Source organism: Necator americanus, chromosome II (assembly GCF_031761385.1).
Source record: "Necator americanus strain Aroian chromosome II, whole genome shotgun sequence".
Classification (NCBI taxonomy): domain Eukaryota; kingdom Metazoa; phylum Nematoda; class Chromadorea; order Rhabditida; family Ancylostomatidae; genus Necator; species Necator americanus.
This window is the reverse complement of record NC_087372.1, coordinates 13,548,862-13,571,914: the sequence shown is the minus strand read 5'-3', so window position 1 is coordinate 13,571,914 and position 23,053 is coordinate 13,548,862. Positions and strand designations below refer to the sequence as shown.

The window sequence follows — 23,053 nt, the reverse complement described above, 5'->3', positions numbered from 1 at the left end:
GCGTTTGGAAATCCCTAAGGTAACGTTATTTCTAGTAATCGGTGGCATTCCGAACGTGGTTTGCAGTACCACAGCAAAACATACGAATGAATCCAGTACAAGTTCAGAAACCAGACGAATCTGGAGCTTCAAACTGAGTAGCTCATTCGGTGAAGCACTTCTTTGCAGCTAACAACAGATGAAATGGAACAATGTGGAATAACCATTCGTAGAAGTGTGAAGATTTGCGTGATCAACCAAATTCGCTACTTTAAGCAATTTTGCTATTGATTCATTCCGATTAAGAATTCCGATATACTCCACACATTGGTCACCCTGAGTACATGTCCTCAATTATGGGACGTCCATAGCAGCTCTTCCGTCTGAATTTGTGAAGAGCGCTTCGATTTTTCGCTGTCGTACCCAGTCGGAAATTTTGCGATTCTAAGGGAATATTTTAGGAAACCCTACCTTGAAAGTCAACGACAAAGACAAAAGAAGTGAATGTTCAATGTGGACAGATGGAAAACATTGTACTTTACAGCTATTGATGGATGTGAAGCAACGAAGATATTTAGAATATTTAAAAATTTGGCCAAAATTAATTCTTTAGGACCATCTGCAGTTGGTGTAACTATTAACATTCTACCCCTTTCTCTTTCATAGGTGAAAGCCATGACTGTTCTTGAGAAGTGTTTTTAGATGGTACCCTTGATGTAACTGTGATGTGGTTTGTGATAAGTTGTCGGATGAAGTTGAGCTGTGAATGGCAACAACGAACGAGAAATGTTGGAGCAGAGCTACAGATGTGAGATTGTGAATTTCCATCTCCGCAGTTGAGACCACCCGTTGGTCAAATTGGTTACTTTCATGCAAATAATCGTGGTCTACTCGGAATTTAAATTCATTGAGGGTGCACACACTGCAAATTTCCTTTTTTCGTGGCTAGCTAACAGGAACTTGCTCACTGAAAAAATGTTCAATGGAATTTAGAGATCACGTGGTAGGAACGTGCCAGATCGGTCAGAATACATGGTTTTATGTAGGTGAGTTTAAGCAACTGTACATTTTTAGATATGTAAGAGACTGGGAGACTTAGTTTCAATGCTCGATTATTCTCAGCTTTCATTCCTTGATTTTTTGGACTTTGCTGGGATGTTATTTGATTTTACTGGAAATATAGGCTTAGCATACTCATATTTATAGCCTCCGTCAAAACTTTGTTCCCGTGAAGTAAAATCCAATTTTTCTTTTCTTTTCTTTTCTCTTTTTCCCTTTTCATCCTCCATTTCCTCAGTTCTATATCCGCTGAGACTTAACGTCCCTGTTTTTCCTTGAAGCAATCCTTCATTTCTTACATGTCATCTATGCGTGGGAGGTTCCGTTGTTTTCATCCATTTTTAAAAAAGCGTGCGTCACAGCTTTGTTTTCCGTGTCTTAAAAATAGATTCACGATGCGACGCATACTAAACGAGGTTGTGTGATCTATAACTTCGTAGGACGAGCATTTCCAGAGAAGCACGTGTCTTTATGTGTGCAGATTTCATTCACGACCTAGCGTTGATCCAAATATAACTTTAACATAGCGATAATAATAGTAATAATAGTAATAGTAATAATAATTATAGTAATAATAATTGTAGTAATAATAATTATAACACAGGTAATAAATTATGGTCAAGGTTACAAAGTTGCAAGGAATTTTTTTCCCATAAAATAAGATAAGTTGCAAGCAATGCGCATATTTGTCTGATACTTGGGAGATGAGTGAACAAAATCTAAAGAAATAAAAACAACAAATTAAGTGCAGTGCGATTGCGATTGTGGTGGGAGTTTTGTAGGTTGAAAGCCTTTTTTTGACTAGTACTACTTCGAAAATTGAACTTTCTGGAATGAAGTATGTACAAGAAGGAGCTTCAACTTCTCCTTGTATCTTCCATTTCTTGAACTTTTCTTGTCTTTCTTGTAGTCTGTTCAGCAACTCTTTATCCTATTATGTATAGAAATGTTGAGGAATCATGCGTCATACGCTAACGAAGTGCCCAAAATAGAACGCCTAGTTATATCTGCAGCTAAGTAGGGATCTGACTAAGTTCGTCAACTACGAAGCGTTTCCCACGTAATTTGGGGATTAGTAAAAGCTCCTTCGATGTGTTCATTGACTGTTCTGCAAAGATATTCCTGAGAAATTTATCTGGACAAAACGATGATTACAGAATAACTTTCCCTTCCCAGACAGGGAAGCTCCACCGAAATTTTGTCTTCAGAAACTTGAAAAAACTTGCCAAATCGTTGCCTTTAAATAGTTAACAACCTTTCCACGTAAAATTTAATGAATGTTCACTACCATATCGTTGAAAATCTTTCAGTGGAAAAAGAGCGCACGATAACGCACAATAATACGGTAATTATAGTGAATATTTTATTAGAGGACTTTGTTTCGGGCTATTTTTTTCAAGTGTCTCGTCTGTGTCTGTTTTTCGTCAGCAATAACATCAATCACGGCACGATCGCCACTCATATCTTCGTTCGAGTATGTGCATTTTAGTATTCACTTTAAGCAGTAAATTTTTGAATCAATTAACTTAAAATCTACCCAAAGGATTGATTAACACCCCGAATTCATCCTATCCTTAGTTCTTCTCTGGTTCCGAGAGATGAATCGATTTCTTGAATGAAGTTCTCTTTTATTTGTTTGAGGCAAACCATCTGCCTAATTTATCCTTAATGAAAATTTATTTGACTGACAATGTAAAAACATCTTATAGAGGTGCTAGGTAAATATAAATGTTGGGCTCGCTTACTAGTACAGATGGCTCGTTCTGCGAGCTTATACTATAAGTTTTCGAATACAATTTAAGCGCAGGTTTTCTTGTAAAAACTGAGGAATTCTTCGGCTTTTCGATGATTTTGTTGAAAACTTACGATGGTGGCGAGGCCAGATTCTCGATCTTGCAGCGTTTCAACCCCGTTTAAGAGTATTTCATGCAAGTAAGCAATCCAATTCTTTTCGTGCATGCGTGCGTTACTTCGAAAAATTTCGGAAATTTTTCAATAGAGGCTTGCCCTTCACAGATCAGGGTCCAACCAACTTCTTTGCTGAGCTTATTGTAACAAAAAAGTGAAATAGGATACTTTTGCCTATGTTAGATATTTAAGTGCATGTGGTTCTTTTGCTTTAAAAAAATGACGCATGAACAAACCTTTTGGAATATCGCTCTATGATAGAAAGGGATAATTTCAACTCATACGTAGCGTTCACTTACAGTGACAGTCAAAGCAACAACTAATTCAACCACTAAATTTTGTGTAGGACAGTATTTTCGAAGGGTTTTCATTCAAAATAATCTGTGTACTTGCTTCAAGTTCATCTTTCATCTATGCAAACTAGGTATTCTCTGCGTCGAGCATCGTTCAGGATCCACAGCGATGCTGATACCCATGTACAGTTCGAATCGCCAATTCAAAGTGGAATTACAGGGTGAAAAATGCGTCACTTCTGGGTACACGCCATTTTGCACCACGCATTTACGCTAATTTGAACAGAACATTCTCCTGCTTATTGAAGTAGATCACTATATTTTTTATTTAAGAGCATTTCATCACAACTTGTTGACACCGTAAGTTTGCGGATTTATTGAAAGGGCAAGGTGATTTGCCCTGCATTCTGGGATGTTTTTTGACCTCCAGGACAAAGATCTCCTAATATGGAAAGACTCATGAAAAGTTTTTTTTTTCACAAACCAACATAAACCATGCAAAGTAATTTTAGATCTTATAATTAAGAATAGAAAAAAGAGCTTAATTGCTACCCGATCTGATGAAAACGTAAGTATATTTGAACTCACATTTCTTGATCAACCACAATTTCCTCATTTCACTTCATTTTGAATTTTATTACATTGACGTCTCGGACATTCCAAAGTTCGTGAAGAGCAAGAGAGAAGGGAAGAAATGAGGAAATCCCTTGCTCTTTTTGCATTGGCATGATCTCAGTGTTTCTGTTGTTTCGAATCTCCTTAGTTTGCTATTTATACGTGTAGGTTTTTGCACACACTACATACATCAGTTGTTGTTATTGTTGTTGCCAGCATCCGTACTCAGGGATCAATTGACTTGCAATTTTAGCTCGAGCTTATAACTTCATTAGCGCTCCGAATTTCTGAAGTGAAGTGAATTGAAGTGCAAGTAATTTTTTGAGGATGAAGACTTTTCGTAAAAAAATAAAATAAAAAAATCTAAACTGAATATTTGAAGTGATCCATACACTCTGCAGAATCAAGCTTACATCCTATAACGGCTATGATGTTATAGTTGATAATGATTATGATACCATTGTGGTTCACAGCACTTCACTTCCACTTCAACGATGCTGTTGAGAGTGGTGGGCAGATATTTGACGAGAGGGAGTTAAATGATAAGTGGCTCAAACCTCATAACTGACGTCATTAACGTAGCACATACTTCGTCATCTCGTTGTTTCTTAGTTCTTTTTACGCAAACATCTTCGCCTGAGAACTCGCCCACCTGCGTGATCCACGACACAAAAGTGATCCGTGACAAACAATATGCTCGTCGGATCATGAGATACTTTTAGCACATGTGCGCTATTTATGTTCTATTCGTGAAGGTCATATGCACACTGGTGGTGTCGGATTACATTTCAGCTAAGTGCGGCTGTGATTCATAGCTGCTGAAAAACGAAAAAAAAGAATACTGAAATGAATATCGCCAATGAGAATAACGGATCATGGAAAGGTCACAGATTTCAGTTATATGAGAGCTAAAAACGAAATGAATATCAGGTGTATACGCGTATATGTATATACTGATTTTATTAACTGTTAATTTAGTTATTATTTGCTAACTGTGACAGAAGTATTATCTACCAAACACCACTACGACATTTATTTGTGTAACATGGCATTTTTTAAAATTAGGTCTTCTAAGTGAACTTATCTATAGAGGGTAAAATAGAGAAGTGTTAGAAAACACGTTTCTAAATAGAAGTGCCGATGATGACATACAAACGTTTTTCACATCATTTTTTACACGTTGCAATTCTTGGCCTAATTGAAATCCATAGCTAAATCCGTAGCAATAATGGTCTTACTAATATTAATATCTGCATCTGCAAGGGAGCTAGAAAAACACTTTTTTCTCAAGAAAAATCCCTGTTACCGACATCTTAAAGAGTTATGCGCTGTTTCTTTCCTCCTAAATATATTTGAGGAGGAAAGAGAACACAAGATGACTAAATCATATAAAACAGGAATTATATGCTTTTCCCTTCATTATTTGTGAACCTTGCTGTGTGCTGAGGCAACTTGCGAAACCGTAACTCAAACCAATGTTAGCACAGTAACTCGCATCAAAAATGACGAACCTATTAATTGGCGTAGCCTCCAAACGAATAAATGAGCAGAAGCCTCTGAACGATTGCTATATTATGAGGAGTGACTTCGGCTACGGTTCTTCTTCGCCGAAATCAAAGGTTATCTAGCCGAGCAAGTGAGATTAACCGTGCGTGACGACGCCCCTCTACGAGGAAGCGGTCTTGGCCTACGACCGTACTCCGTAAGACTAATGCGAATCAGGCAGAAATTCGTGCAATTGTTCTTAGAAGACAGGACGATTTGTAGCCGGCTGGGTGTGGCTGACGAGGGCGCGGTCGCCGTGTAGCGCACCTCTCGGACTAATGGAGTTTAAGTAGCGATTAACACCAAGACCATCATCTGTGTCTGAAATGCTTCTTGTGAAGGCAAGGAAAGGAATCTGAAGGAGTTTCATCGTATTTGCCAGTAGGATCTGGTTGATGCTGGGTGATTTACGTCACAGACTTATAGGACGGAGTTAATGCAGCAGCTGCTCTCATGGTCTTTTGGGGAATGCTGCAGTTCGGCTTACGGGCTGCCCGGACGTCGCTTGATATCCATACAGCAGCAGACTACGTGCGTATTATGACATATTTCAATGGCAGTGACGTAAATCCGCTATACCGTCTCGAGTTACATGTGGTCAGTTACCGTAACCAGCGACCATTCAGACGGGGAGATCACGCCCTCCAACGACACGCCTATCCGGACCGCGCCTTAGTATAAAAGACGGCAGCTGGGCCGCGACCACACCCAGGCACAATTCCTTCGGCCGTACTCAATGGCTACATGTCTTCCTCCTTGGCGCTACTCAATAGAGGATTGCGCAGATCTGTATTAAACTCGCGACAGAGCATACATCAATCCAGTAGAGTCGCCTATGAGCTGCATACTGGACATGACCGATTACCATGCCAAAATGGTCACGCTTCTGAGTTTCTTCACTCGGATTCTTCTCCAAACAACTACTATTATTTTCTGAATGTCCTCCGCTACGGAGAAATTCGCAGACGTCGCGAGTGCATGTCGCGACATCGTCCCACCTGCCACCAACGAATATGCATCCATTCTTCTCCTTGCTTTATCGTCAACTTCACGTACGGTTCAACTTGATCATATGACAAGATGATTGAGTATTCTGCCAGTTGTTATTTATTACTGTTACAATGTCGGCTTTAATCACAGTTGTGTGTATTTTATGATCTCTGCAAGCGGTTCTTTTTGTAAATCTTCTCCGAATGTCTTCGTGTATGATATGATCAGGAATTCTGTGTAACAAAATAAATATCAATGATAAAACATGTGTTTGTGTAGCAGCGAGAAGGAAGAGAATCAAACACAAAGAAGTGAGGTCAACTCTCGTCGTGTCATCATCATCGACGTGTCTCGACAATGTCGTCGCCACATTCTTCAGTGATAATCTAATTAGTGAAAGGAATAATAGCAATCGGATCAAACTACAGCATGACCATGAAGGTAGCACAAATAAAGTGCAATGCAAAAGAGAAGTACAGCGTTACTTTCGCTAACAGTTTAACTGTTACGGAATGGTTTATCATAAAGAAAAAGATGTCTTGTGGTGTCATGAGAACCTGACAGATTACCTCTGAGACCTGCGGTTCTTTAGATGTTTATTGCCGTCTGAAAGTAAAGAATGGTTCTCGAAGGTAATATTTCAAATGTGAAACGGGTTGATACTTGCGAAAAACACTACGAGTAGAGATCTTATCTTTCTAAAATCTCAAACGAAGCTACATTTGCCAAGAGATTTGTATTGTTCGACTGTTTACAAAGCACGAATTTTATCCCTGTTCAAAATATTCGAGAAAAGTGAAACTGTTTGGAATCGAGTCAATTTGAGATTTTTCAGTGCTCGTCCTCGAGCCACCTCCCACAGATGACAAAAGGCCTACTTTATTTTATTAGCTACTTCTTGGGAAAAAGTGTGAACAACCGCAATTTTTGAAGATTCATTATTACTCACCCCGTGCATAAATTTGCCCTTTTTGCACTCTGTTGATAAAAGTAATTGGAATGGAATTCCAATCATGAGAAATTAGTTGTTGCGTTGACTTGTGGTGGATGTAGTTGCACTTGTAACGAATAACCGGTATGTGTGCGTGAGTTAATCGACGGCATCACTCGTAAGTCTCGCTTTCCACCTATCCCTCAGCACTGAAAATCATTTGAGAGTAGCGATGATCATGAAGGTATGATAGTAGTAGTGGTAGAGTACAGTAGTATAGTAAGAAGCACTTGTCGACGATTTTTCGTGTTTTTGAATCCAAGCGGTTTTTTTCGTTTCAGAACTGCAAAGTGAATGAAATTATAATTTCAACCAAGAAATCCAACTGGAAATCTTCTTTGTATTTTCGTATCTTCTCTGTGTAGGGCCATGACCTGTTGAAAATGTCAATTGATATGCAGTAACCTATTCAGAAATCGTTTACCCATTAAAAAAAGATGTGATTCGCTGTTGAAAATATCACAGAATGCTAAAATTTTGTTTCTTTAAACGTTATTTTCATAAATAGGTCAAGGTTGTTCGAGAAAAAAAAACCAATTGCGCGCATTAACAGTAGTGTCAGTCAACCGAATTTCTTACAAGCGCATCGAAATGCAAATGGATGCAGTTATGCTGTTGATTTATCGTGAGAAAGCGCCGATTCTCAGGTGATACAAAAAATCACGTGCTAGATGAATTGCCGCTGCTGCTACAGCAGTCTCATCGTCGTCAACGATGCAGCGTTTGCACGACGATGGGCGTGGCCGTCACTATCACTCTCGGCCAGCCTTCGTACGCACGTGTGGTGACGCACACAATTGTCCGACGTGTCTAGTTTCCTGGTACTAAGCTGACGACATGTGCGTCATTGTTAGCCTGGGGCATCAAATTACCACCACGCTGTGGCGATATTACCTGTTTGTAAACGACGTGATAATTTCTGCGAAGTCTGGACGCGTGCGGAACGACTAAGGATTATGAGAGCGTTGTCACGTGAACATGGAGGAAGAAAACCCCTTTTTTCTACAGGATTCTCTATCAGAAGGAATTATCATTTAAAAACACCTGCACAAAACTCAACAGCATTAATTTGTTGATTTATTTGCTTGTAAAAAAACGCCACAAAAAACACAGAAAGCACAGAAAGTGCAAGAACAAGTGGTTTTTTTTAGAAAGCACAGGGAGTGCAGGACTAAATGGTTTTTTTCCGTTTATTGTACTCAGAGAAGGAATAATGCTATGTTTGCGCATCCTTAGGGTGGATTTCCCCGATATTGAGAAAAAGAAATGCCTAACTCTTCCTCCAGGATTCAGAGCACTTCAACGGACAACTGGTACTTCTAGCACGGTTTGCATGAGCAACGTAATGCAGAATGAACGAATTCGACGAGAACGAACGATGACCTGAATGGAAGCTCTTGATTCTGGAGAACAAAATATCAGTTATTGTTGCTGGAGGGGCCTTTCTGATTAGTTGTCTGCAGTCATTAGCGTTTAGGTAATCCTAGGACAGCCCTCCTTTTAAAGCGAGGACAAAACTTGAGAATAACTCTCTGTGATGTTGTTTCTTCGTCCTTTACCGCTATCATCGATACATAATCTCGCCCATCCTACGTCCCACGTTGTAATGTGGAATGAAGATTTTTCCTTGTTGCGACTGCTAAACCTATCTGCTTTTGTGCTGTATAAACAGATTATATACAGCATGCTTCTGCAATTCCTGTTTTTCCTTTACAGTAACTGAAGTTGACATGCTTTTTAAATGAAAACCTACGCAATAGTGCATCAGGAACACATTATTTTCTTTGCTGCTCTTTTTTACGAAGGGCACGGTGACTGATCGTGGTACTATACAATTCCACTTCATACCGGGTTTTTGGAGGACGCATTACATTGGTGGGAAGGTATTATTTAGCAATTTTTCTAGACTATTGGTCAATTGTGGTATTTTTTCTGGGAATTTTCTACTTAATAACGTTCTTGGATTTGCATGAAATACATTTTCTAGGCCCTTTGCTTACTCATTATGTTACGATAATATGGAATATATCCCTTCTCAAGCACTTCCTTAGCGATCTAATTCCCTCCGAAATCTGTAGATCTCCAGAGAAAGACAGATCAATCACAAACTGCACTCCTTCACTTGGCCTATGTCAGAAACGCACCTGACTGGCGGTAGTGGAACGCTTTTTGGAACATAATCCATCAATGATGTTGGGAACACCGATGTTTCTGACTGTTCGGTTAATTGTCGACATTTGTTTCTGGATTCGCTGAGAAATAGAGTTCAGGGAAAAGTGGGAAAATTATAGATATGTTTTCTACATAAGCGCCAGACAATCCGGGTGACTCCAGACAAAAAAGAATGACAAGAGCAAGAGCAGAAGCAGCTTCTGGTGCATCACACTGTACAACTGGAGCAGACCATTCGAAGCCACCTACACTAACAGCGTAATCATTACATTCGTAGATAACTCCATAAGTAACAAGATTGTCTTCTTCCAAAGACGATAAGGAACAGGATGAGTCCTGATTTCTTTTGCTGGAATCATTTACCATCGTGAACATGTCGGACATATCGCGTTTCTATGGACAGATTTTTAGCCGTTCCCGCCCCGTTTTCTTTCTTTTTGCCTATTATGGTCTCACATCTTCGCCAAACTCTGATTTGTTCAGCTTCTCTGATTCCTGTCCAGTTTATCGTAATGCAAGCAACGGCCTGACTCACACACCTTTTTCTGAACCCTGTTAGCGCGTTCGGTAAGGCCGTCAGCGTTTATTGTTATAATTAGCAATGCCTTTCGTCCTTATTCCTTGTTCTTCGTCATATGAACCCGTCCTAGCTTTTATTTCGAGCGTTGTAATATTTGTGAATCAACACGAATGAGGTGTCTTGTCTTCTAAACTCCCCGTGATTCGTAAACAGTGGACAATGATCAGCAATTCTTTGTCGTCTTATTGGCCGAATATAATCATAGTTGAATGAATTCTATAAATAGATAATAGTTGAGTCAGCCTCATAATTTTTAAAAGTTGAGTGAATATTTTTAGAACTCAATGAAAGGATTTATTCATCAAACAGATCAAACGTGCGCAGGCATAGTTGACAAACACGGTTGTAGTGATCACCTGACAAGGACATGAAGGGACATGGCATCACTCGAAAGATTGAGGACCTCATTTCTCTTGATGGGGGCTTGCATTTACTTCATAGAGACAAGGGAGTGAAGCAGGGAAAAAGAACGTAGTCGGCGCAGCCTGCTTATTAATTAGGAGACCGAGTACAAAGACTAAATTATTATGATAAGATGGAAATATGGGTTGGAACGCTAATCCAAAAATATGACCGGCTAACAGACGCCGCGAGATTTTCACGATTTTTACGACTCCGATAGAGCTAACGGTTGTATGAAATTAAGTTGTTAATTCTCATTTTTAGAAGGAAATCAAGATAAAGAAGAGGATGATTAGGTTGCTTAACAATTAAAGAAAAAAATTTGCTTCTAGAGGGATGAAACAACAAAATGAAATTGTTGACGTTCATTTTGTTTTGCACAATGAGAATTTTCCTGAGAGAATGAGAGAAAAGAAAATTTTGCACCTTCCGTAACTTTTTCAATGTATTTCTTATTCTCATCATCTATGTTTTTATACTGGAATGAAACGTTATTGATGACCAAAGTTCACTTCGGTAAGGCGACAAAAAATCAGAATACTTAAATAATCATTTAAACATATCATTATTTTTTAGCATCATTTGGTATGGATTAGTTCTAAGTCAAACTAATTGAAGCGGACGCATGTTCAATTAGGCTTGGATTTTTCTTGTTTTGTTACCAACTTATCAAAGTATACAATCCATGACTAATATTATTGACTAATATAATATAATTCTGCGTGTGATATGTATAATTATATACCATATAATTGAACATTCGATCACGGACAATATTTTGGTTTATTTCATAAAGCGATTTAAAAAAAAACTGTTTCAAGAAGACGGAGCAATGATTTTCCTATAATTCAAGATTGCCCATGAAATGGAGGAACTGAAAATGATGAGCAACTTCTTTGTGAGAGTTCTTAATGCGACGAAGATCAAATATGTCAACCGTAGCCGAACATAGTAAATACGATATTCAGTTGAATTTTTACAGTTACTTTGATGTTTTTTCCACCCAAATGCTGCTGTGCCTACCATTTTGACGTGCTAAAGCTTGAATGTTGCGCTATCCATATCTCAAAGGGAAAATTTAGTGAATTCTCACTAGGTTTCGTTTCTCAAGTTTTACTTCATCACGTTTTCTCTTTCAACTAGGATCCATTTGGGACCATTTTGTAAACCACCCTGAGAACTTTGTTCGATCATGTTTCCTTACTTTCTGAAACTATATAATTTCAGGACATACACAAATGTGTATCCAAACGAACAGCATAAATTTTATTAAAAAGCTGGGTTTCAGAATGTATTCGGTGTTCATTTGATGAATCTCTGAGGGCGACTGCAGCGTAAAAAGCAATTTCGAGAAAATGATTTCTTTAACGACACCACCTTATCTCTGTGTCTCTGTTTGACCTTCAACCTCATATTCTTCAACTTCTTATTCTTCTTGCTTGTTCTCACGTGGAAATTTGTGCTTATGGGGCTTACCAAAATCCAGTACTTGTGTCGTTCAACTTGGTGAAAATCTTCATGTCATATTAAGCGAATAAGAAGGAAGTAAAATGAAATTAGAACATAAGAATCGTATAAAATGTGATTGCTGTCGGATTAATTGCCACACGTTTTCCCCTTATCGGCTGTGTAACACAAGAAAACATACAATAGGAACAAATTGGATTTGTAAGAAACTATTATAACTAAAAGAAAGGTTAAGGTCGCGAATTGAAGTGCTAGAAGTTTTTCAGAAGTGAGCATAGTCCTTCAGTGGCGTAACAGAGTTAGTTCGTCATCTTTTTTCAAGCAACGAAAAAGAAGAAGCAACGAAAAGAATCGTACAGCAGCAGTTAAAAACCCTAAGTAACTGCAGAATGGAAACTGAGTAAAGGCCCTTAGAAAAACGTGTGATGATCGATGTGAGTATTTTCTTCTACGGGCCAGGAAGACGTAATAATTGGCACAGTAGCGTCCAAATCTTCCTGTATGTTGGATTGAGATCGCTGAAAGGAACGAGAACAAATGAAAGCGAACTTAGTCTAAAATTAGTTCATCACCTTACGATTTATGTGTTTTTCAAAGCTGGGTTTTTTCTACGGTCGAGAACTGTTCACATGTTGCCTTCTTATAGAAAATTAAAAAAAAAAAATCCCTAAAGAATCAAGTTTGAGAATCAATCGGTACTTTTAGTATTGTTTCAAACTGAAAAAGTCTTTTACTTTCTTCTTTTTGATCATAATTGAGTAAACACTATAAGTGATTCGCCGCTGTTGTAAAAGAAAAGTCTAGAAATGGGATAGTATCAATTTGATGGATTGGGAAATTCTGAAGATTCTTTTTGACAATAAGAATCAGTCGCAGTTCGCAAAACTTCTGAAAAAGCAGTTATACGACCGTCACTGCACACATTTCGCGAAATTAGTTCGTATTTGGCCACAGGTTTGAGCACGAGGTGTTCGCCGAACGGCAACATTCGCGGCAGATACGCGCGCGAAACGCACAACCAGATCCCCCGGTTCTTTGTGTTCCTTCAAGCTTTTTCCGCAAACCTCTTTGCTGAACTTGTGCTGACCTCGTTCTCGTGCACTTCATGCGCTGGCGACGTCATTGAACTTGATAACGATATAACTATCGATATCAAAGATCGTATCGATTTTATTCGAGTTGAAACATACACGAATCAACCGATCACACGACTTTACGGGTTCGTTGCCGCGCATTACACAGCGTCGACGTTGATGTACCAATCCAGATCAGCATTCCATGATCTGTTTGCCCGTTTGATTGGCCGAATTCGTCGAGTAAATATCTGAAAAACTTCTCCATATTCGTAATAGGAAAGCCTCTGAAAGAGCTGACGACTTTGACAAGGGGGCCTAAATCGGTGTTAAGGACCGATTTGTCGCTCGGGTTTATATTCCCATACTTACAAAAAAAAAAACGTTTTTGCAGATAGCGAATCTACCGTACAAAAGTAGGTCAAAAATCTGTGTTTCGTTAATGTTAATTTTGCCTTGGTTATCCGGCAAACTTTGCTACTTTCCCACTTCCTGTTCCATTGTTCAAACCGACAGCGGCCTGGAAGTAACGCCCTTCTCAGCCAGAAGTTAACTATTATAGGATTGTTATTAGTGTATTTCTGCTAGGGTAGTGATCACATGTATGTTGTCACACGTTCACCTGTGTGTATAGTCCCAATTTCTCAAATTGTCTCTGGTTTCACTAAAAATACATATACATATATTTCACTAAGGCGTGGTTTTTGGAGATCGTTGGATAATGACACCGGGTAAGGTGCTATTTTTGTACATGAATCATTTTGATGTCTCAGCCATTAACCATCTATGAAATGGAGACAGAAAAAACCTGTGCTGTTTGTTCTTAATCAAACGGCGCAGGTTTTTTTTCATTACTGGACTCTTTGTCAAATCAGGATGTGGAGTAGAGAGGAGGGGTTCAATAGAAAGTGTTGCTTCTTTTTCTAAAAAAAAAGTACTCGACGTGAGTAAATTTTTCTTTTTTGAAGAAAGATTTTTTTGTGCAGTCAAGAAATTAGAAATCGTTAACCAAAAATTAGAAAACTTTATTCTATTATTAAAACTAACTATGTATACAAAAAATATGTTCCATTTCTTCATGCAACGTTATTGTTTTGAGTCTGTCCTTACCACCCACCATACATCGCTGTTTTTTTGTTTATCCTTCTCGTCTGATTTTTTCGGTTACGGTAAATTTTACTCTTATGTGTCAATATATAAAAATATGTTAACCAATGCTTACACTGGCGATGTGATGCTGGATCAAAAGGTGAGCGAATAATTGCCTTCAGTACAGCTATCAGTTTAGATTTAACAGGAGAAAGCGCCCGTAGTACGATTAATTTAAAGAATTAGTTTTCAAATTTGTTACAATTTTTTTACAACAACTGTTTTTCGTTGTCTCAAAAGTTTCTTTACTCTCTCTCTCTCTGCTGAAAGGCTAGAACACTGAACAGAGAGTCATAGCTGCTTTTTTCAGTCGCTGACACTTCAATATCACTTCAGTACTTACTTTCAAGGTTTTCTTGACCTTACCAAATTAATAAATTTCGGAAAAAAAAATTCCAGCGAAAACAGCAGTACATATGAATGCAATGTATGTTTGGCAAGAAATTTTTCACTCTAAGGACAAAAAGAACAAAATATGAATATCTTACTTCTGGACTTAACGTTTTCTATCTACGTCTAGATTAGGTGAAGTGTTCATTGCCAGATAAGGCGTCCTCTTTTTTTTTCGATTTTAAATTTCTGTTTTTATCTATCAATATTTTATCACATGTTTTGAGATTGAAACTTTTTTCTTCGCCCAAGTTTTTTTTGCTGATAACTTGGTCGTTTGGGACACCGTGTTGTGGTTTTAGCCACTCCGTTTTCCCATATTTGAACTTGGGTGCAAATATTTGTTATTGAAAATGCTGTTCTCATCTCTTTGACAACTATGAGTGAACTTTTTTTATTTATACACATAGTGCATATTTATTGGTCTTAGATAACATAGTTATTTTTATTTTTTATATTTTTTCGTAATATTTAAATGCTGATATTATGATATTATGCTTCCAGATTTATTAAAAGATGAATGGATGTAATGAGAGTCGCTGCTTATGCTCATCAATTTTTGTTTCTCATTCACAGTTTCTATTCTTGTGACAAAAAACCAAAATCCGCAGTTCCAGTCGTGCAAAGTAGCAGCCACGGTGGCGGGGTATGCGTGCGCAGCGTCGCACGCATTATGACGTCCACATTCCTCGCCTTATTAGCCGGTCGCAGCGCAAATGCCTTAGTGTGTTAGTTTTTGGCGTCGCCGACATACCAGTGTCCGATCTTAAACGAATTTTAATTCTCTGGTCGATTATAGGGGTGAATGTAGTGGTAAGCGACTTCTACAACGTCTGTACGCGCCCAACGGTTCAAAACCGTATTCGGCCAACCAATGTTTTCATCACTCCAGAGATAAACCGGAAGTTTGTTTGGGAGGATAAGAACACTAACGCGACACACAGTTCGTCCCCGCCACCTATGTTAAAGGTCCCATAACTTAGTTTGCAGAAACCCTGATGATTCTGCATTGAAGCCGAGCACTACATCGATTGGGATTCAATTTAAACCTCGAATTGTACCTAGGAAGAAACCGTGAATGAAATGTCTAGTGAAGAAAATCGATCGCTAGCAACTTCCCCTCACTTCATAGAATCCTTAATGGATCCGGGACAACCGAAGCCTAGGCTGAGATCGAATTATTCGAGCGAAATCGATCAGCACCTCAACAATCGGATCGTCACGGTATCGTTTTCGTTACGCCGAACAATTTCTCAGTCTTACCCTCCTACAGTATGCCGACACTACGAGCAGGGCGCGGCCCTAACACGATAATCCCATTCCACGAGGTTCGTCGACTGGAGTGGAATGAAGGAGCTGACAGACTGAGAAGCTAACGAGTACGGTAGTACCTGGACAGAGTGGTGAAAAATGGTACATATTTGTTAAATTCCGTCTATTTTTTTTGCTGTGGATGATTAATTTTTCTGGAACGTATACGGGGGAATGTCATCGTGTTGCAAGAGCTACTGTAATTCAATTATCTAATACCGTACTTGCTGCACTGTCGCAACAAGACGAGCGTCTAGACAATATTCTCTTGTGTAATGCCTAAAAAGACAATACTAACATGTTTCACTGCAGGAAGCAAGTTTGTTTAAAAATATGCTTCTTGGTCGTGTTTCGTCCACGGGGGTGTAAAAAAGTCTCATGCAGTGACAGAGTCTTGGTTAACTTCCGAAATGAAGCTCCGTGTTCACCAAATCACGGTAAAGCGCTTATTTGAAAAAGTGCTCCTTGATAGCTATGGGATAAAGTATGTATCATACTTTCTTCTTCATAGTAGTATCATGCTTCTTTATTCAGACCGATATTTACAAACTTGCAACTATGGGATATCCAGAAAAATCCCGTTGAATTAGGTTTTTTTTTGTTATGTTTCCATAATTTTTCAGAGTTCTACAATTGATTCTATAGCAATCAACGTTGTTTTTCCTTCTAACTTCCGTGATTTCCTTCTGCTTTGTGAGTTGCCTTCCATCTTCAGCATCGGGCACGCCTGTGCAATCTGCATGATGCTGCTGAAAGAATGTCACAACCTCAATAAATTGTTCAAAAAAACTTATTATGAAATTCACAGTGGTATAGGAATGTCAGAGTCGCAGGTTAGGTCTCAGACTATTCATAGTAGGACCTACGTCAGCATGGTATTGTACGAGGCAGGATGTACGACCCGTTCACTGTACTACTACTGTAGTGTACCATTAATTCTCTCGTATCTAGGACAGTAAAAGCAGCTTGAGGTCTCTAAATCCAGCTTATCCGTCTCGTTTTGCTTTTATTTACCCTATGAGGTCTCAGATAATGATGTTAATGTTCTTTTTTCAAGACGATATGTTCAGATTGCCCCGTAAAGATTAACTTGACAATGACGAATATACGTGGCAAAATAACCGTGTTAGAAGAGAAAAATCATGAGATTTGCAGAGTACTTTTTAATTTTCCACTCTTTTCGAACGCAGAGTGCCAGTGAAAGTGACGTGCTTAGAAATTTATGGGCAAAATCTATAGTTCGGTGTCTAAATTGTGACTATGGACGCGGCCCCGCGCAACTTCCCCTATTCACGCTTAGGACAGCTTGGGAAATTGTGCCTGTTCCTACGAGGTACATAAGAACGCGCCACCTTTGTTCGACTCCCCACATCCACGAGCGTGCGCTCGAAGGCAAATGAGGTCTCCTCAGCGCCGTATCCAACTGAAACCAATGAATAGACTGCTGAGGGAATCTGAACGTGTACGAAGGTGGCACGTTCTACCGTGCTTCGTAGGTCCTAAAGCGATTCCCATGCCGCTTTTCAAGACGATTAGGGGATTTGAGTGGGCCACTCTCATATGTACTTGCAATCTACAATCCGAACTCCGTATTTTTCCTCAAGTTCTTCAGCTATATCAGGTTCGTGATGTGCCCACTTTAGATTCGGAAAACGATCTCGCGTCTCCAGAGATATGCTTGCATAACCGTTTCGACATCGACACATGACTTTTCATTGATTTGCTTGCACTTCTCTGGTTATTTTCTTTTTGAAATATCATTTAATCAGTGCAGAATTTTATTCAGTGGTGGAAGTTTTGTACAGTAATTTGAATAATTCTCATTTCCCTAAAAAAACTTAAGATAACCTGGAGATTTCTGAGAAGCAGTTATTCATCTTGTTTTATTCTCGCAGAATTTAGATTTCGGACCACATCTCAACTATTTTCAAAAGTACGCACCAAGTGTTCACCATTACGACAAAAAACACACAGTTCAAGCCAAAAAAGAAATTATTTTCCGCCATAAAACAGTGCAATTATAGTTGCTGCAGTACCTTCAAAATCCCTGAAGATGTGACGTCACATGATGGGACTCACTTAATTCGGGTGTATCACTTACTCTTATAATCACAAGGGGAACGGAAGGTTACCTTCGTTGTAAAATGGAATTTGACGTGAAGTATAACATACTGAATCAACTCTTAGTTTCTTACGGTGTCTTTCTCTTGGATCTTTGCTGGAGATATCATTACAGAGGCTGAGGTTTCACTGTCTTCTATTCGACACTTCCACACTTTTACGAATAATTCATGCGCAAGCAGATTAAATGTGAGACGCAAGCAATGCAGAAGAACTGATGAATTAAATTTCTTACTAAAAAACGACGTAAATGACAAGGAGGGAGGGTCTGGCGCTTATCACACCGCTTGGGATGCGCCCCAAAGTTCACTTCAATTCAGAATCATCTGGGGTTCACGAACGAGTATCTTACCTATACAGTGACTTTCGGAGGCTAGTCGATGTGTCAAGTTAGTGTTTTTGTCCTCGTAGTCACGTCTGGTACTAATTCATCGACACCGTAGGGATAGAAGGTTTGGTTAACACCACGGCGGTTTCGAACCATCGATCGATCGTGTGGTCACAGTGCCACCGCTTACCGACTGCGCTACAGCCGTAACCTCATAAAAATTAAAAGCGACTAAAAAAGTGATAGAACCTCAACTATTATGAAGATATTTTGTTTAGTTCTGTGCCGGGAGGACAAGTTTGCTGCCTTCCCTGTTCATATCCGTGCTTTTCAACAGAATTATCCGCATAAGTGTGTACGTGAGCGTATGATATGCATGGAGGAAGGGCAGTGTGCTGGCGAGACTTGGACAAAGATTAATTTATTTAGAATCGCGTACAGAGATAGAGTATGTTGTTTCGCACCAAGAAAATCGACATGCATATATGAACGTTTTTATAGCGCTAACAAATCCATAAATCTCAGCGAGGTTATTTTCAAGTGCGTGCACCTACAACGAAATGTTTTGAAAAGTGTACTGTGTTGTGTACCTGTGTGCATTTCATTCACCCTTCTCATGTGACCACTTGTTCTTTGCAGTCGTTCATTTGGACAGAGAACGTGCTTTTCGAGAACTATGATTTGTTTTCAAAACAATGCTATTATTCGTAAGCGGGCGTATCTAGTTTGATGAATTCATACAGTGCAGGATTGCAGGCGATTTTTCTCTCTGCGGGGGGTTGGAATGAGATATTCCGTTGGTTGAAGAATTCAAAGTGACAATTTCACTTTGAAAAAAACGCATCACATTCCGTCAAAAATCCCTTTAGACCTATTCATTAAAAAAATTCAATCTATATCTGTGATCTCAGAGTTAGCAGATACGAAGGAGTTCAAATACAGGATCGAATATTAGATCTTAGCATATCCTTCTTCCCATTTTGACTTTGATTTTTTTCTAATTTGCTTCGAGAAATTTCTGGAACGGTTAGTGGGTGTGTGGACGATTAACGCCAATCTTGGAGCAACTCCAGAAGCTGCCCAATGAAGCGGATCATGCTCAAAACGTCTCGAGGTCGTTCTTCTACAAGAGGAGGCGAAAACTCACACGGCAAAAGTGATCCGGCAGTTTCTGGAGGGCCTGTACGACCGTGCCACATCCTCACTACAGCCCGAAACTTGACCCATCCGATCATCACTCCGAGCTCCGCCACGGATACTGTGCGGAAAAAATTCAAAGGCCGCGACTTTTTACTTCACTGATAATGATAGTAATTGCACTGTTGCTTTGGACTAATAAAGCAAAAAATTTCATTTTTTTATAAGTGGACATAAGATATGGAAGACTCAGTACATCAGTGAGATTGCAATCGAGTTTTCATTTCAGTGTGAAGGAGATTTCTAGTTTATATCCGTAGAAGAGTCATCCACAACCGATCTCGAGCCCCTGTCTGTCCGATTTCTGACTTACCGTAAGGGAAGATGTAATTCGGAGTTTTTATTGCGTAGAGTTGGAGTCGTGACAAAAAATGTATTAGGAAATAAGTAGGTATGCTCCATGTGGTAACTGAAACACCGGAAACCGAATGGTATCAAATTGTGAAATTACTGGAGCCCCTCCAGGAGTGCATCGTGGTGTCACAGAGAAAAACAAAGATGAAAAAGATCCAGCAACTCTCAATCCGCTATAATCATAGAAGTCAAATTCCTTCCCGATACTCCCGTTCATCAACTTCATTCTGCTTTTTCTTCAATAGTCGAAGAATAATCTCTCAACATCGATCTCTTTGGTAACTTTCTGATTTTTTAGGAAAGGAGTCAAATTATTGATTTCATTGACCTATCGAATAAATTACAGACAGTGGCTTCACTATACAGAATGCTGAGAGCGGCATTTCTCGCCCATCGTCGTCGGATTGTTATCATTCCAGAGGTCGCCGCCAACCTGTTCCCGCTGCTATTTCTGGGACGTGAAGCATGCTGCAAATAGACCGCATACCACGCAATCAGCTCGTCTTACAAGCATTTCCAGAGAGAAAGGGGTTTGAAAATACCACCGAAGTGAGACAAAATATCGATTTATTTTATAGTGGTGAGTTTAGCCTGCTCCCTTCTCTATAAGTCTTGTAGTGTTCTGTACATTGCAGAAAATTCTAAAAATAAAATAATATTTTACATCCAAAACAAAAACTATCGATAACATCAAAAACACCAGTGAACTCAGAGGTTGATGGGGCAGCAGAGGAATTAATAAAAATGAACCAATGTATAGTTGCAAGGACATTTTCCTCGAGAGCTGTGTATTGTAAACGAGGTTTATCTCTGTTAAATATCATTCATAAAAAAAAAACGACTAAGATAATGTAAAGGAATGTGTTCATCAATTAATTTGGCCAAAAATAAATGTCTAGCAAATTTATAGAAGCATTATGGAAAGGAAACACTAATGTCACTGCTAATCATGTGTTTTGTGAGGTTATTTGAATGGTAAGTATCAGCTACGTGACATCAAATGCAAAAGTTTTCTTTCCAAGACGTCGGAATTTCGGGAATGCCCCCCTTTTCTCAACCACTCGAACAACATCAACATACAACGACAGATGCGCCGTTACTGTGTACCACCTCTAATCAAACTGACAAGTAAGCGTATCACCGAAGGACCGAAGGAATTTGCTACGAACTACGAGGAAACTGTTAAAGTTCTGGAACACTCTCTAGAGAGTTTTTGTGCTCTGAAAAAAGGATTTCAAGAAAAGCTTAAGGAAGACACTATTTCCATGCTTCCATGTCAGCGACAATGTTCTTGTTCTTTTCTGTCCACATTGAGTTTCAAGAAAATGTAGCTAAACATTCCGAAATTCCGACTAAATTTCTGGATTTGAAAAGAGTGGAACATTCATAAGGGATTTAAAAAGGAGTGGAGGTTATGAAAGCTTTTAATGTGTTGCAGTGTAAGCTTCTAGGTGAGTTCTAAACGTATTGCTACTGAAAATACTGTGATGAGAGCATATATATAGGAGCACTACCTTCTGTAAATTTCTATCTAAAGTTCCAGTGAACCTTTTTTTTGCAGTTCAATTCAATTTATAGTTTAGTTTCGCCATTGTTTTATGAACAATACTTTCAGGAATTCGATGCTTTCCTGAATTTTTAAGTACCAATCGGGCAGTGCAAAGGCGGTAGTGATCAGTTAACTAAAGTGAGCAGCACGAAGCTCCTATTAGAAAATAAATAATAAAAAAATGAAAAATTGCAGCTTCCCAGGGAGATGTAGGAAACGTTCATTTCATTTAACTCAATGCTGGAAATGTGAACTTTGTTGGTTGCAAAGTAGCCCTTTCTCGAGTTTCCCCGTCTGTACGAAAACTAAGTTATGTACTTTGGTCGAGTGGACGTAACACTACCGCATTCGGCGTCACTACAGCAGAAACCAGTCCCAAACATTCACATGAAATGCAAATGGATTCTGTGGCTGCAGTAAATCAGTGGTTTAAAGGCATTACCCCACAAATCTGAGGTGGTACGGGTTTCAGGTGGTGCTTATTACGAGGTCGTAGATTGTGGGGAAGAGGGTAATTCCGTCCATTTCTCTCTCTTTCAGTGTAAACGGACGAACCCGGAACTGTTTCTTACGACGGCTTCTGTTGCAAAGCGCGACGTTTGCTTCCCGCCCCACCTGCGATTCGTCCGAATGAGTTTTCGACGAATCGCAGGCGGGAGGGCGCAAGGGTGGCGCGCTGCAATTAGACGACGTCGAAAGAACTGCCTAAATTCCTCACTACCCCAGATTCGTGGGGTGACACCTTTGAGTTGAATTTCATATAATTGCTTTTCTGGCTGCTTTTGAAGGAGATAGGTAGTTTCAAATATCACATCACTCTGAATACCACCATTTGGTTTTGGAGGCGACAGCGTTTTTTGCTCTAATGCACTCACTAGCACCGAAGGGTGAAGTGAATGTATTCGCTGCTATTAAACTATGATTGGAATGCGGAACAAGACATTTAAGAAGTTTTTGGAGGAGTTTGTCGAAGTTTTCCTAGCCTTCATAACCTGTCAAAAAAATGTCTCTATGTCTCAACGTCAAAATGTCTCAACGGTATCTGTCATGGCGTTCGATGGTTCGAATCCGCCCTACTGCCAACCAAGCGTCTAATCCCTCCGGGGTCGATAAATGGTATCAAAGTTGTCTGAGAGGACTAAAACACTGACTTTGTACATCGGCTAGACTTCGCAAGACGCTAGTTTCACGTTCGTAAACCTCAAACGATTCTGAATTGAAGTGAACATGATGGCGCATCCAAGCCGATTGATTAACGCTAGATACTTTTCATTTCATCCTTTATCTGCGATGGACAACAAGATTTCTTAGCCGATAAACTACCAACAGTCTTCCAATATTTACAGCTATGTTCACTTTTGTTTCTTCATGTTTTGAGCCTCAAACCATCACAAGTATTTTTTTCAAACAAATCCAATCTTCTACCGTCCCCTCAATTCCAAAAGCTTCGATCTGGCGTTTCGTTCAGTTGTCCCACGAACCGTCTCCATCACTAATGTGCGAGGCGCCATAACGGCGCGAGCGCCGAACGTACCGTATTAGTCTTAGATCGCATTGTGCGTTCTCTGCTGCTACATTAT

General features: G+C 39.3%; 1 protein-coding gene across 1 annotated transcript; it reads right to left on the bottom strand.

Moving 5' to 3' along the window:
* Window positions 1–9,603: 9,603 nt before the first annotated feature.
* RB195_017726 (uncharacterized protein) lies at window positions 9,604–9,936 on the bottom strand (the record flags this gene model as incomplete). Its single annotated transcript, XM_064184843.1, has 1 exon — window positions 9,604–9,936. One exon carries the CDS (start codon window positions 9,934–9,936, stop codon window positions 9,604–9,606), a length of 333 nt encoding a protein of 110 aa, XP_064040724.1.
* Between the last annotated feature and the right edge of the window lie 13,117 nt (window positions 9,937–23,053).